At 41.8% G+C, this 13,343-nt stretch overlaps 1 protein-coding gene across 7 annotated transcripts in view; it reads left to right on the top strand.

Annotated features, from left to right (window-relative positions):
* The window catches only part of LOC140717280 (polymeric immunoglobulin receptor-like), a 146,874-nt gene that overhangs the window by 95,303 nt on the left and 38,228 nt on the right, over positions 1-13,343 (top strand). Inside the window, exons 1-6 of one of the 7 annotated variants that reach the window (XM_073030712.1) lie at positions 581-634; positions 1,253-1,567; positions 2,705-3,013; positions 6,891-7,211; positions 9,788-10,108; positions 12,727-12,805. In XM_073030712.1, the coding sequence (XP_072886813.1) occupies positions 1,468-1,567; positions 2,705-3,013; positions 6,891-7,211; positions 9,788-10,108; positions 12,727-12,805 (1,130 nt within the window). In that variant the 5' untranslated portion in view covers positions 581-634; positions 1,253-1,467. Of the gene's footprint in view, positions 1-580; positions 635-1,252; positions 1,568-2,704; positions 3,014-6,890; positions 7,212-9,787; positions 10,109-12,726; positions 12,806-13,343 lie in introns of those variants that run through there. The other 6 variants (XM_073030711.1, XM_073030709.1, XM_073030710.1 and 3 more) reach the window with 6 other exon arrangements.

Genomic DNA, 13,343 nt, shown 5'->3' with positions numbered 1-13,343 from the left:
GAGAGGGAGATGGTGTAAATAGGCAAGGGGAAGATGTGAGATTGGGTCCACTAGGTGTTCATGGATTGAGGAGGGGTGAAGCACGACAAGCAAATGGAAAGGGGAAGAAAAACGGTGGAGTGTGGAGTTTGGTGAATAGTGCAAGGAGAGAAAGGGAATAGTGTGGAACCAGGTAGGGGGAGAATATGTTCAGGTGGAGAAATCTCCTGGAGGCTGTTAAGCAAGAACATCAGGTCTACCATTGTTGGAATCTGATCTCACTTTGCAGGGATCACTATGATAATCGATGTTATTGTCTTGAAATCAGAGTCTTTCATGGGCCATATCAGTGGGGCAGTTAGTCAAGAACATTACTAGCTCTGGAATCAAAGGTAAACTAGGGTGGGGGGGTGGTGGGGATGAGAGATTTCTGTCTATAAAGGCCTTTCCGATCCAGATGGGATTTTGACAATCTGGAAGTTCCTCATTATTATTATTGATATGTGGCTTTTAATTCTAGAATTATTTAATAAATTGTATTTAATCACTCAATGTATCCTTACAGAAATTGAAATCACAACTGGATTTCTAGACACTAAAGTGGTAACGACCACTGTTGAACCACCTTCTGACTACACATAGAAATATCTGACAGGTACAAAATATAACAATTCTATAGGAACCAGAGGACACAGTTTCAGACATCATGAACGGTTTCTTTCTGCAACTTATAAACTTCTCTATAAGTGAGGACGAGGTCACGACTTTGGCCTTATTGAGAGAATTGAAATGTGTCCTCAAATCAATCTACCGATCCTCCGTCTCATCCCTAGAATTCCATCGAATCAGAGACACACACACACACACACCCACACACACACACACACACACACACACACACACACACACACACACACACACACACACACACACACACACACACACACACACACACACACACACACACACACACACACACACACACACACACACACACACACACCCCTCCCAAATGAAATAGCTGGGATCTTTGTGTATGTTTGAAAGGCCAACATATTCAGAGGAAGTGAACCCACAATGTAATGACACAGGGGAGAGAGCACTGACACAGTAACAGCACTGACTGCACTTCAGACTAAAATCATTGACTGTGGCATGATGGACCACATGCCTGACATGTCCTGGACCTGTTTTTACTGTAATCTTCAAAGATAACTGTTTGCATTAAGTTGTTCCTTTCCCCTCAAATCTGAAAATACCTCCCTCATTCCAGGTGCATTGTCGGCAGAGCAGTATGTAAGAGGAGTTGTGGGAAGAGCGATCACAATCGATTGTCACTATGAAGCAAAGTACCGCTCACACACAAAGTATTGGTGCCGTGGACAGACTATCCAATGTTCAGTTTTAGTGAAAACAAATGGGCGATATGGACGGAGTGGACGAGTGTCAATCACAGATAACCCAGAACGGGGAATATTTACTGTTACTATGGAGAATCTTGGCTCTGGAGATACAGGATGGTACAGATGTGGAATTATAACACTAGGTCCCGATCCGATGTTTGATGTATATTTACAAGTAACTGATGGTAGGTTTCTTAGTGATTGATTTTGTGCCTTCAGTAAAATAAATGTCTCATCCATGTTTCCTCTGGGAAGGGTCAGAGCATTAGATGTCCAGAGCAGTGACGCTGTGCTGATTCCGTGGTAAGCTTGTTGAATACAGAATTGTCCATCTCATGGATGGAATATCAGGCCTACCATTGCTGGAAACTGATCTCATTCTGCAGGGATCACTATGACAATCGACGTTATTGTCTTAAAATCAGAGTCTTGCCTGTGTCATTTCAGTAGGACAGTTAGTAAAGAACATTACTAGATCTGGAGTCAAAGGTAAATTAGTGTGGGTGGGGATGAGAGATTTCTGTCTATAAAGGATTTTCCAATTCAGATGGGATTTTGACAATCTGGCAGTTCCTCATTATTGTTATTGATATGTGGCTTTTAATTCCAGAATTATTTAATAAATTGTATTTAATCACTCAATGTATCCTTACAGAAATTGAAATCACATCTGGATTTGTAGACACTAAAGTGGTAACGACCACTGTTGCATCACCTTCTGACTACACATAGAAATATCTGACAGGTACAAAATATAATGTTTCTATAGGAACCAGAGGACACAATTTCAGACATCATGAACGGTTTCTATCTGCAACTTATAAACTTCTCTGTAAGTGAGGACAAGGTCACGACTTTGGCCTTATTGAGAGAATTGAAATGTGTCCACAAATCAATCTACCGATCCATCGTCTCATCCCTAGAATTCCATCGAATCTGAGACACACACACACACACACAATTGGGTGTCTCCCAAATGAAATAGCTGGGATCTTTGTGTATGTTTGAAAGGACAACATATTCAGAGATTATTGAAAGTTCAACACTGCCGCTCTCTCTCAGTACTGCAGTGGAAGGTCAGCCCTGGGTTTCTGCTCAGGACTCTGGAGTGGGAAGTAAACCCACAATGTACTGACACAGGGAAGAGAGCACTGACACAGTAACAGCACTGACTGCACTTCACACCAAAATCATTGGCTGTGGCATGATGGACCACATGCTGGACTTGTCCTGGAACTGTTTTTACTGTAATGTTCAACGGTATCTGTTTGCATTAAGTTGTTCCTTTCCCCTCAAATCTGAAAATGCCTCCCTCATTTCAGGTACATTGTGGGCAGAGCAGAATGTAAGAGGAGTTGTGGGAAGAGCGATCACAATCGATTGTCACTATGAAGCAAAGTACCGCTCAGACACGAAGTATTGGTACCGTGAATGGACTCGTTCAATTTTAGTGCAAACATATGGGCGATATGGACGGAGTGGACGAGTGTCAATCACAGATAACCTGGAACGGGGAAGATTTACTGTTACTATGGAGAATCTTGGCTCTGGAGATACAGGATGGTACGGATGTGGAAGTACAGCAACAGGGCACAATTCAATATTTTATGTACATCTACAAGTACTTTACGGTAGGATTTTCAGTTATTAACTCTGTGCCGTCAGTAAAATAAATGTCTCATCCATGTTTCCTCTGGGAAGGGTCAGAGCATTAGATGTCCTTGGCAGTGACACTGTGCTGATCCCAGGGTAAGCTTGTAGAATGCAGAATTGTCCATCTTGTGGATGTGCCTGAAGAATAGCAGTCTCCTGCTCAACCTTAGGATAGAGCACAAGATCTTTGTCCAGACCCTGTCCCTCCCTCACTATCTCTGCATTAATATCAGTGCCAAATGTTCCCCTTTCTACACTGAACCGCAAATACCATCAATATTACCGCAGAGCCTCAAATGGTAATGGAGAATTAATGAGGGGAACAGTTAAGGTAACAGCCTTCACAAACGGAGACATTTGCAGTTAAGTTACAGAAATCGGTGGCACTAGTAAGTTCTCCTTTCAAGGATTCGATACATTTAATTATTTACTTTTGTTTCTCGGTTACTGCTGCTCTTATACTTCTAGTGAGGGTAAGGAATTTCTTTGCATTTGTATAAACATTGCAGCGACCATGGGGTTGAAATAAAGTGCAGTGAACAGTTAAGTCCGACACTTCCTCCCGGAAGAATTGGAGCATCTCAAACATTGTTGGAATTGCATATCCAGACAAATTGAGAGCGTTCCATTCATACTTCCAGGTTCTCCATTGAAGATGCTAGAACTGGTATTCAGTTGTGAGACAGTGACACTGTCATAAAAACAAGAGGAAGGACATATAATGTGGCAAATATTAGTGGGATGTTACAGAATTGGGAAACTTCTAAAAAAACAATAGAAGGTGACAAGAAAAGCCATAAGGAGAGAAAAGACAAAAAATAAATAAAAACTAGCCAATAATATAAAAGAGGATACCAAAAAATGTTCAGATACATGAAGTGGAAAAGAGAAGCGAGAGTGGATATTGGTCCACTGGATAATGACGCTGGAGTGATAGTAATAAGAGTCAAAGAAATGGGAGATGAACCTAGTAAGTAATTTGCATCAGCCATTACTGACGAAGTCACAAGCAGTATATTAGAAATTTGAGAATGTCAGGGGGCAGAAGTGAGTGCGGTTGATATTGCTAAGGAGAAGGTGCTTAGGAAGCTGAGAGGAGTGAAGGTAGATAAGTCACCTGGACCAGATGAACCACACCCCAGAGTTCTGAAAGTGATAGCTGAAGAGATTGTGAAGGCATTAGTAGTGATGTTTCAAGAATCACTAGGTTTCAGAAAGTTCCAGAGGACTGGAACATTGGAAATGTCACTCCACTCTTTAAGAAGGAGGGGAGGCAAAAGAAAGGGAATTACAGATGAGTTAACCTGACTTCAGTAGTTGGGAAGATGTTGGAGTCCATTATTAAGGATGAGGTTTCGGGCTACTTGGAGGCATGTGATAACATATGGTTTCCTTCAGGGGAAATCTTACCTGAAATAGCTATTGGAATTCTTTGAGGAAATAACAGGCAGGATAGACAAAGGAGAGTCCGTGGATGTTATTTGCTTGATTTTTGGAAGGCCTTTGACAAGGTGCCACATGAGGCTGCTAAACAAGATTGGAGCCCATGCTACTACAGAAAAGATACTCATGTGCATTGAGGATTAGCTGACCGGCAGGAGGCAAAGAGTGGGAATAAAGGGGGCTGTCAGTGACTTGTGGTGTTCCACAGTGGTTGGTCTTTGTGAATGTATTCTGTACTCTTTAATTTAATCACACCCTTCCTCTGAAATTGCACAGAGCAATTGAGGTGAGGTCTTCTGAATATTCGTTATTGATGTAACAAACCATCCCAACTGTACTTAATGACCTCTCCAATGAAGGCAAGCATGGTATATACTTTCGTCACCATTTTGTCCACCTGTGTTGCCACACTGAGGGACCTATGTAGTTGCAGTCCTAGTTCTCTACTGTGTAAGTTGTGTACAGTTTTAATTTATGAAAATGCATCACTTCACACTGCCTGAGTTCAATTCCCTCAGCTGTTCCATTGGCTACTTTCCTGGTCAAAGTTCAAATTAATTTTTGTCAGAGTATGCAGGCCATAAACAACCTAGAGATTCATCTTCTTGCAGACACCTTCAAAACAAAGTAACACAATAGAATCCAGAACAAACTACACACAACAAACATCCAATGTGCTAAAGAGAATGAATCGTGCATATAATAAAAATATGTAAAGAAATAATACATAGAACATGAGTCGCAGAGTCCCCGAAAGTGAGTCCACAGCTACGGAGTCAGTTCTGTGCTGAGGCAAGTCAAGCTGGTCCAAGAGCCAACGGCATGGGTCCCAAGACTCCTGCAAATCCTGCCCAATGGTAGTAGCATGAAGAGAGGGAGACGGGTCAAATTCAGGCAGACGGGACTGGCTCAGGTGGGGGGGATCTTGCTGACACAGAGTAATGGGGCTGAACCCAGGTTCTTTTTCCAGATCCCATTGTAAACTTTGACAACTCTTTTCACTGCCCACCACACGACAGTGTCATCCACAAATTATTAATCATGCCAACTACATTATTATTGGAAATTATCAATGTAGATGACAGGTAATTTGTTACTGAATAAGAGCAATGATCCTAACGGCATTCAACTGGTGATGAAGTCTAAAACTTTCAAATAAATAACACTGCACTACCAATCGGATTACTTGCACCAAGTCCAGGATTACAGCTGCACAGGTGGAAGGTCAACTGAGGAAGATCTGTACCAGCAAGGCGGCTGGACCGGATGGAGTTTCCCCACGATTACTGAGGGCCTGTGCTACTGAGCTGGGAGAACCACTACAGCGCATCTTCAACATGAGCCTGGAGCAGAGAAGAGTACCCAGACAGTGGAAGACATCCTGTATTGTCCCGGTAGAGGAACATCCTCTACATAGCACCATCTAGAGACAGAGAAGCAGTTTCAGTGACAGGTTACTATCGATGCAATGCTCCTCAGACAGGATGAAGAGGTCAATACTCCCCAATGCCATTAGGCTTTACAATTCTACCGCCAGGACTTAAGAACTTTTTAAAAGCTATTATTAATGCTTTTTGAGACGGTGATTTAGATGCATATCATATTTTTTTTTTACTGAGTTAAGTATTGTATGTAATTAGTTTTGCTACAACAAGTGTATGGGACATTGGAAAAAAGTTGAATTTCCCCATGGGGATGAATAAAGTATCTATCTATCTATCTATCTATCTATCTATCTAAGTCTGGTCAATATCCATCCTGTTAGCTTACCATGTGATCTCACATTACAGATCAGTCTACAATGCTAGACCTTGTCAAAGGCCTTGCTAAACTCCTTACCCTCATTAGTCCCTTTGATCAGCCCTTCAGAAAATTCTGTAGATGAAGTTCTCTCATGCACAAAATCAGTTTGACTATCCCAAATCAGATCTTGCCTTGGGAAATTCAGGTCGATCCTGGCCCACACAATTGCCTCCAGTAAGTTACCCACCACTGATCTTGTGTTCCCCTGCCTCGAATGGGACAGGATCAGTAATCTATTGACTCAGAAATGTGGAAACACACTGAGACATTAGTGGGCAGTGATAATGATGACTCCAATCAAATAAAAATCATTACTTGTGAAGAGCTGGGAGCACATGATGAGGGACGATGCTGTTGTCTTCTCAGTCAATGTGGAATTCAATTGTACAGTGTGGCAAATTCCTTAGAACACAGCGACAGCTTTAAATAAAACATCTCTTTTTATTATTAATGCTTTCCTTATCATTTGTTTTTTGTGCTGGTACAGATCCAGAGGAATAATGATGTTGTTCTTTACATTTGTATGCAGGAAATGACATTAAACTATCTTGAATCTGCTTCTGTAAATTTGATTTTACCTGTCCAATTTCTGAAAAGCTTCTTCCTCAGTTTCAGGTGCTTTATGGACAGAAGATAAAGTAAGAGGAGTTGTGGGAAGAGCGGTCACAATCAATTGTCTCTATGCACCAATGTACCATTCACACACAAAGTATTTGTGCCGCATCCAGGGTCACCGATGCACATCGTTAGTGAATACAAATGGGATAAATAAGCAGTATGGAAGAGTAACAATCAGAGATGACACAACTCAGGGAATATTTACTGTTACTATGAAGAATCTTGTCTCTCAAGATTCAGGACTTTACAGATGTGGAATTACAACATCTGGCAATCATCCAGTGTTTGACATAGATCTACAAGTATCTGACGGTACGTTTCTCTTTGATTGACCTGGTGCCTCCAGTGAACTGTCTGATTTGTGTTTTCTCTGGGAAAGGTCAGGACAGCACGGATATCCTGAAGCTCCAAAGCAGTGCAGAGTACTATAGGGAGCAGACAGGAGTCGGGGAAACTCCAGCCATGTTGTTCTCACCCGTTGCGGTGTCTGACGCATAGACAGGACACTAATTTCCAGTGGGAGGCTCAGCATGTTTTCCTGTCTCTGAACTGTATGAAATGTCATCCTGTCAGAGGTTTACTTCAGACTGAAACTAATAATCTGATACTAACAATCAATGAGAAGCAAGTGTTACTCATGGTCTAAATACCTCAAAATTCATAAAAAGGGAATCAGTTCTCAGAGATAAACAGACTGTGTTCAGTCCTCACTGGGCAAGCTCTCCCATTTCCCATCTCTGTTTCATGGACCAGTCACTCACTCCCCTACCCCACCGTCTTTCTCTCCATTCCTGTCAATGTGTTCCAACACTCCACCCACAGCACTTACTGACCATCCACTTCCCGGCAACCAGACTTTTCTTCTGGCCCATTCCTGGTGGGAAATAGAGTAATTGAATTAGAGAAAACATGGGACACAGTCCAGCACAGGAATAGAATCTTTGGTCTACCATGTCAGCACTGACCATATCATTCAAAGCTAATTCCATTTCATTGCATATGGTCCATAGTCCTCTGATCCCTCCCTTTTCTTGACCTTGTCTAAAAGCCTCTAAAATATTGTTATGATATCCCTTTCTACCACCCAGTCTGACTGTGTATTCCATGGAGTCACCACCCTCAGTGGGAAAAAAACTTGTCGTACAAACGTCCTTTAAACCTTCCCCCTTTTGCCTTCAAACTATACTCTCTACTGTTTGCTATTTCAACTCTGGGAAAAATATTATGACCATCTTCCCTATTTCTGACTTATGTAACTTTTTAAACTTCTATTAGGTCACTCCTCAGCCTCCTACACTCCAATGAAAACAAACCAACTTTGACAAACTACTCCCCACAGCTAATACACTGCAATCCAGGAAACATATATTTATGTTTATTTATTGATTGAGATACATCATGGAATAGCTCCTATAGCCCTCTGAGATACGCCACCCAGTAATCCCCAGATTTAACCCTAGCCTAAACCTCGGACAATTTACAATGAGCAATTAACCTACAAACTTTTGGTCTTTGGATTGCGGGAGGAAACCAGAGCATCTGGAGGAATTCCACGCAGTCACAGAGAGAACATACAAACTCCTTACAGACAGCAGCAGGAATTGAACCCAGGTCACTGGTACAGTAAAGCGTTGTGCTAATCACTACACTATCGTGCCACACTGGTGTCATCCTGATTACCTCTTCACGCTCTCCAAAACTCCCATATCTTTTCTATAGTTTTGCAACAGAACTACAAATTACTGTGTTGAAAATGTGCCCTAACCAAAGTCTAATAAAGTTACAAAATGCCTTATCATCTTTAGTCTCCAATATGTAGAATGAAGAAGGCCAACATGCTGAATGCTTTCATTACTATTTTATCCACTTGTGTTGCTGCTTTCAGGGAGCAATGGACTTGAAACCCAAGAATTCTCTGTACATAAATTCTAAAGGAATCCACCTATTGAATTCCATGAGGTGTCACACTCCCTTAACTTATGAGGAGCATTTGAAGCTTCTGCGACTGTATTTTCTGGAGTTTGGAATAATGAGGGAGGATTTCATGAAAAGCTCTCCAGCAGGGAAAAGCCAGGTGGTTGTGGAGAGGATGTTTCCTACAGTGTGAACATCTAGGACCAAAGGGCACAGACTTAGAATAGAAGGACATCTCTTTAAAAGAGAGATGAGGAGGAATTTCTTTAGCCAGAGGCTGGTGAATCTTGGAATTCATTGCCATAGGCAAAATCATTGGGTGTTTTTAACATGGAGGTTGATAGGTTCTTGATTAAAAAGGGCATCAAAGGTTTCAGAGAGACGGCTGGAAATAGATTAAGAGGGATAATAAACCAGCCATGACTTAATGGTGGAAAAGACTCAATGAACAGAATGGCCTAATTCTGCTCCTATATATTATGGTCTTATGGTCTACAGCTTTTCTGGATCTCCAGTCTCACAGTAGATACCAGTACTAATCCGTTGCCTTCAGAGTGAAGATCACCAAAACCAATCACAGTTATACTCTCCCGAAATCACCATTCATTTGTACATATCCGACAGGTTTCTGCTTTCACAATATGGAGAGTTTTCCAGGACACCCATAAATGCTGCCTTTGCAGAGTCAAACAGTTAGGTGCCATTTTAGACAGTCTCCTTGCTGCTGAGAGAGCTTGTACCCCTGATTTCCACACTGACGCATACTCAGTATCATCACTGCTGTCCTGATCTGGAGTCCTGCTGTGTTCTGGGATAATGGCAGACACGGGAGTTCAGGCAGCTGCGAGGATTCAGAGACTCAGAGAGGTCGATGAGCTGCTGAGATTCCAGACTGGTCGGTCCTGGTTGAGATACAGAATTGCTGAAATCTTCAGAGTGTTTGATTTTCAGATGTTCACTGATTTTTCCCACAGAACCTCCATCTGTACCTTTGCTTCGATTTTCACCACCAACAAGTGGCTCAAGCTGTGGGGACTCCATGTCAGTGTCCTGTGAGTCTGTCCATGGATCCCTTCCCATTCAGTACTCATGGTATGAAAAGATGCCATCTGAGGATTCAAAGATCTCTGACACCAATAAACTGGATCTACATTGTCAATCCTTAAAATACAAAAATAATCAGTATTATTGCAAAGCCTCAAATGTTTATGGAACCAATTCCAGTGAAATGGTCAGAGTGTCCATCTCCAACACTGTCAGCACCTGCAGAAATGTGATTGAAATCAACAGCACGGGTAAGTGGTACATGATTTGATTCTTTATGATGGTCGACGGAGTACAACAGAATGACTGATGTGTACTGGATATTGTGTTGTTGGAACTTCACTCAGGAGCATGGAGTGAATGTTGTCACCACCTTTCAGAGAATGAAAAACCTTTCAGCACAGCAGTTCAAACGTGAGTCACTCTCTACAGTGTCTCCTGTTTCTGATCTGTTCTCATTGGCTGGGTGTGAATGTGTCTCATCCGGTAATATTTCTGGCCATTCATTAAGATCGTCCTTCTAAGATAAACCACTTCAATGCTCAAAGTTAATTATGTCTATGTCACCATATACTACCCCGAGATCCATTTTCTTGTCAGCATTCACAGTAGATACACATGAATACAACAGACAAAATGTAAAACTACACACAATCAAAAGCAGACAAACAATCAATGTGCAAAATAAGACAAATTGTGCAAATACAAAAGAAACAAATAATAAATAAGTAAATAACAAGAGAAAATCTGCAGATGCAGAAAAGCAAAGCATTTCACGACAAATTCTGGATGAACTCAGAAGGCCAGGCAACATCTATTGAAAAGAGTCAACAGTCAAAGTTTCGGAATGACACCCTTCAGCAGGACTGGAAAAAAGGAGATTAGAGGTCAAAGTGAGGAAGTGGATAGAGGAGAGTGAGGAGTACAAGGTAATAGGTCAGAGGTGAAACAGGCAGGGTGAGGGGTGAATTAAAGAGCTGGGAAGTCAAATGATGAAAATGATAAAGAGCTGGTGAAGGGGAAATCTGATAAGAGAAGACAGGAGGCCATGGAAAGCAGGGAAAGTGGAGGAGAACCAGAGTGAGATCATGGGCAGTTTAGGACATAGGAGAGAGAGGGAAAGGGGAATGGGGAAAGGTGAAGGAGATAAATAAGTAAACACTGAGAAGATGAGTTGTACAACACTTGATAGTGAGTCCACAGGTTGCAGAATCAGCTCAGTGTTGAAGTGAGTGAAGTAATCCATGATGTTTCAGAAGCCTCATGATTGAAGGTAGTAACTGGCCCTGAACCTGGTGGTGTGTGATCTAAGCCTCCTGCAACTCCTTCATACTGGCAGCAGTGAGAAGAGAGCATGGCTTGGATAGTAGGAGTTCTAGCTGCTTCAATATGCTCTCATTCTCAGGACCAACTGCATTCATTGGGCTCGTACCCGACCTTTCCATTCTGGCCCGAAGCTTAAATCAGTCAGACATTGACTTGATCCTCACTCTCGAGCCACCAGTATTGTCAGCAGATTTGGTCCAATGAAAGATGTTCTTGTTATGGAAGAAGGCAAGCCAAGGATCAGCAGACTGATTTCTGGAATGCCACAAGTGACACAAGATCAGAGATTTGGTTGATTGAGGTTTTAAATTTGATGGAGTTCAGCAGGCTGAAAGGTGATCTCATAGAAACCTGCAGTATTTTGGCAGGGTGGTACAGATGCAGGTAGGATGCTTCCAATGCCAGGGAATACAGGGTAGTCCATGGAGTCTAACCTCCAAAAGGACCACAATCTTGTTAGATTTGGAGACTTGCATGCCTGAATAACTCAGAGAGTTATGTTGGCTGGAGTGAGGGCTTTATGATTTGGCTCTTGGAAGGGTCACCCATGCCCAAACAGGACAAAGGGTAGAGACCAGCCTTAGAGTGGTCCACCAGTCCACCAGGTTCAGGGGTTCAGCTCAGGACTAACAACCCTGACTGCTTAAACAAAATTGTCATGGAAACAGGAATGAAGTATCCTACATCAGAGATTGATGGTATTGCTCAGTCCGCATCCGGGACTTGCATGACTGACAGCAGAGAAAACCGAGAGGAATCTACGACACAATGAAGGAAGCCCTGAACACCGCCAGAGATAGGAGACCTTCATTGCTGCCTGAAAGGCCAGTGGTGTAATGGGTAGTAAGTAAGTAAACATGGACTCTGAAATAATCTGAGGGATGAGACATTTAAAACTGGGATTAGGAAGGATTTCTTCTCCCAGAATGTGATGATCCTGTATTCAAGAAAGATTGAGTTATTTTTCTCAGAGGTAGAGAGATGAAGAGATATGGGAAACAAAGGACCTTGCCTTTTCATTGAGAAAACCTCCTACATTAGCTTGTTGGATAAAAAAGTGTACCCTGTTTCTAAATTGCCAGTAAATGTAATTGGGTGCACAGGAGCACAGCAATTAGTGTAACACTATGACAGTGCCAGCAATCAGTAATCAGGGTCCAATTCCCACCAATGTTTGCAAGTTGTTTCTACGTTCTCCCAGTGACTGCGTGGGTTTCCTCCAGGTGCCGCAGTTTCCTCCCACGTTCCAGTGATGGACAGGTTAGGATTAGCAAATCCTGTGCAAGCCATTTTGGCGCTGCAAGCACGGCACATTTGCAGGCTGCCCACAGCACAAATTCTCTAGGTTGTTGTTGTAAACGATGCATTTCACTGTATGATCTGATGTACATGTAACAAATAAATCTCGTCTTTAATCTTTAAATGTTCATTGGGTAAAAATCACCTTTGGTCCACCATGCTCAAGTTCCTATCATCTAACTATTGTGCTCTCTTGTTCTTGCAAGTACAAAGCAGATAACATTCAATTTTATTTTCTTTTAAGGGCCAATTCATTTATGTGAAAATACTGTGACAGAATCGATGACGACTGCACAAAGGAAAGAAACTACTTCACCTCAAACGTAAAGTATAAGGTTCTCTCTTCCGGTTGTTTCACTGTAACTGCTTTCAAACAGAGCCAGCTGGGAGAGAAATATGTTTCTCTTTAACTGGTGTTAAACATATTTAACATGATTAACTTCAATGAAATGATGTATTGGAAACTGAGTATGCATCAAGCCTGAGATCAAAGATAAATTTTTTTTCCCAAATATTTAATAATTTAAGCATAGTAGTTGAAGCTCATGTCTGGAGTTATAAAGTCATTGTTATATATTAGAACAACAGGCCCTTCAGCCTGACACATCCAAACCAACCAAGATGTTCATCTCAGCTTGGCACGTTTAATTTCATTTATCCCATATTCTTCTCTGCCAGGTGTTCCCAACTTAGTGTCAAGTCCAGTCCAGTCCAGTCAACTCAAGTTTACTGTCATTTATATGCATACTGTCCAGTGAAACACTGTTTCTCCAAAACAAATTGTAAAGTACCGTAGTTTACATAATGCATAATAACTTATGAAAATGAGGATGAAATCTACAGATGGATTACACATAAATA

This window comes from Hemitrygon akajei, chromosome 27, assembly GCF_048418815.1.
Source record: "Hemitrygon akajei chromosome 27, sHemAka1.3, whole genome shotgun sequence".
NCBI lineage: Eukaryota > Metazoa > Chordata > Chondrichthyes > Myliobatiformes > Dasyatidae > Hemitrygon > Hemitrygon akajei.
Note: the sequence above shows the minus strand (reverse complement) of the source record. Positions and strands in the feature narration are given on the sequence as shown.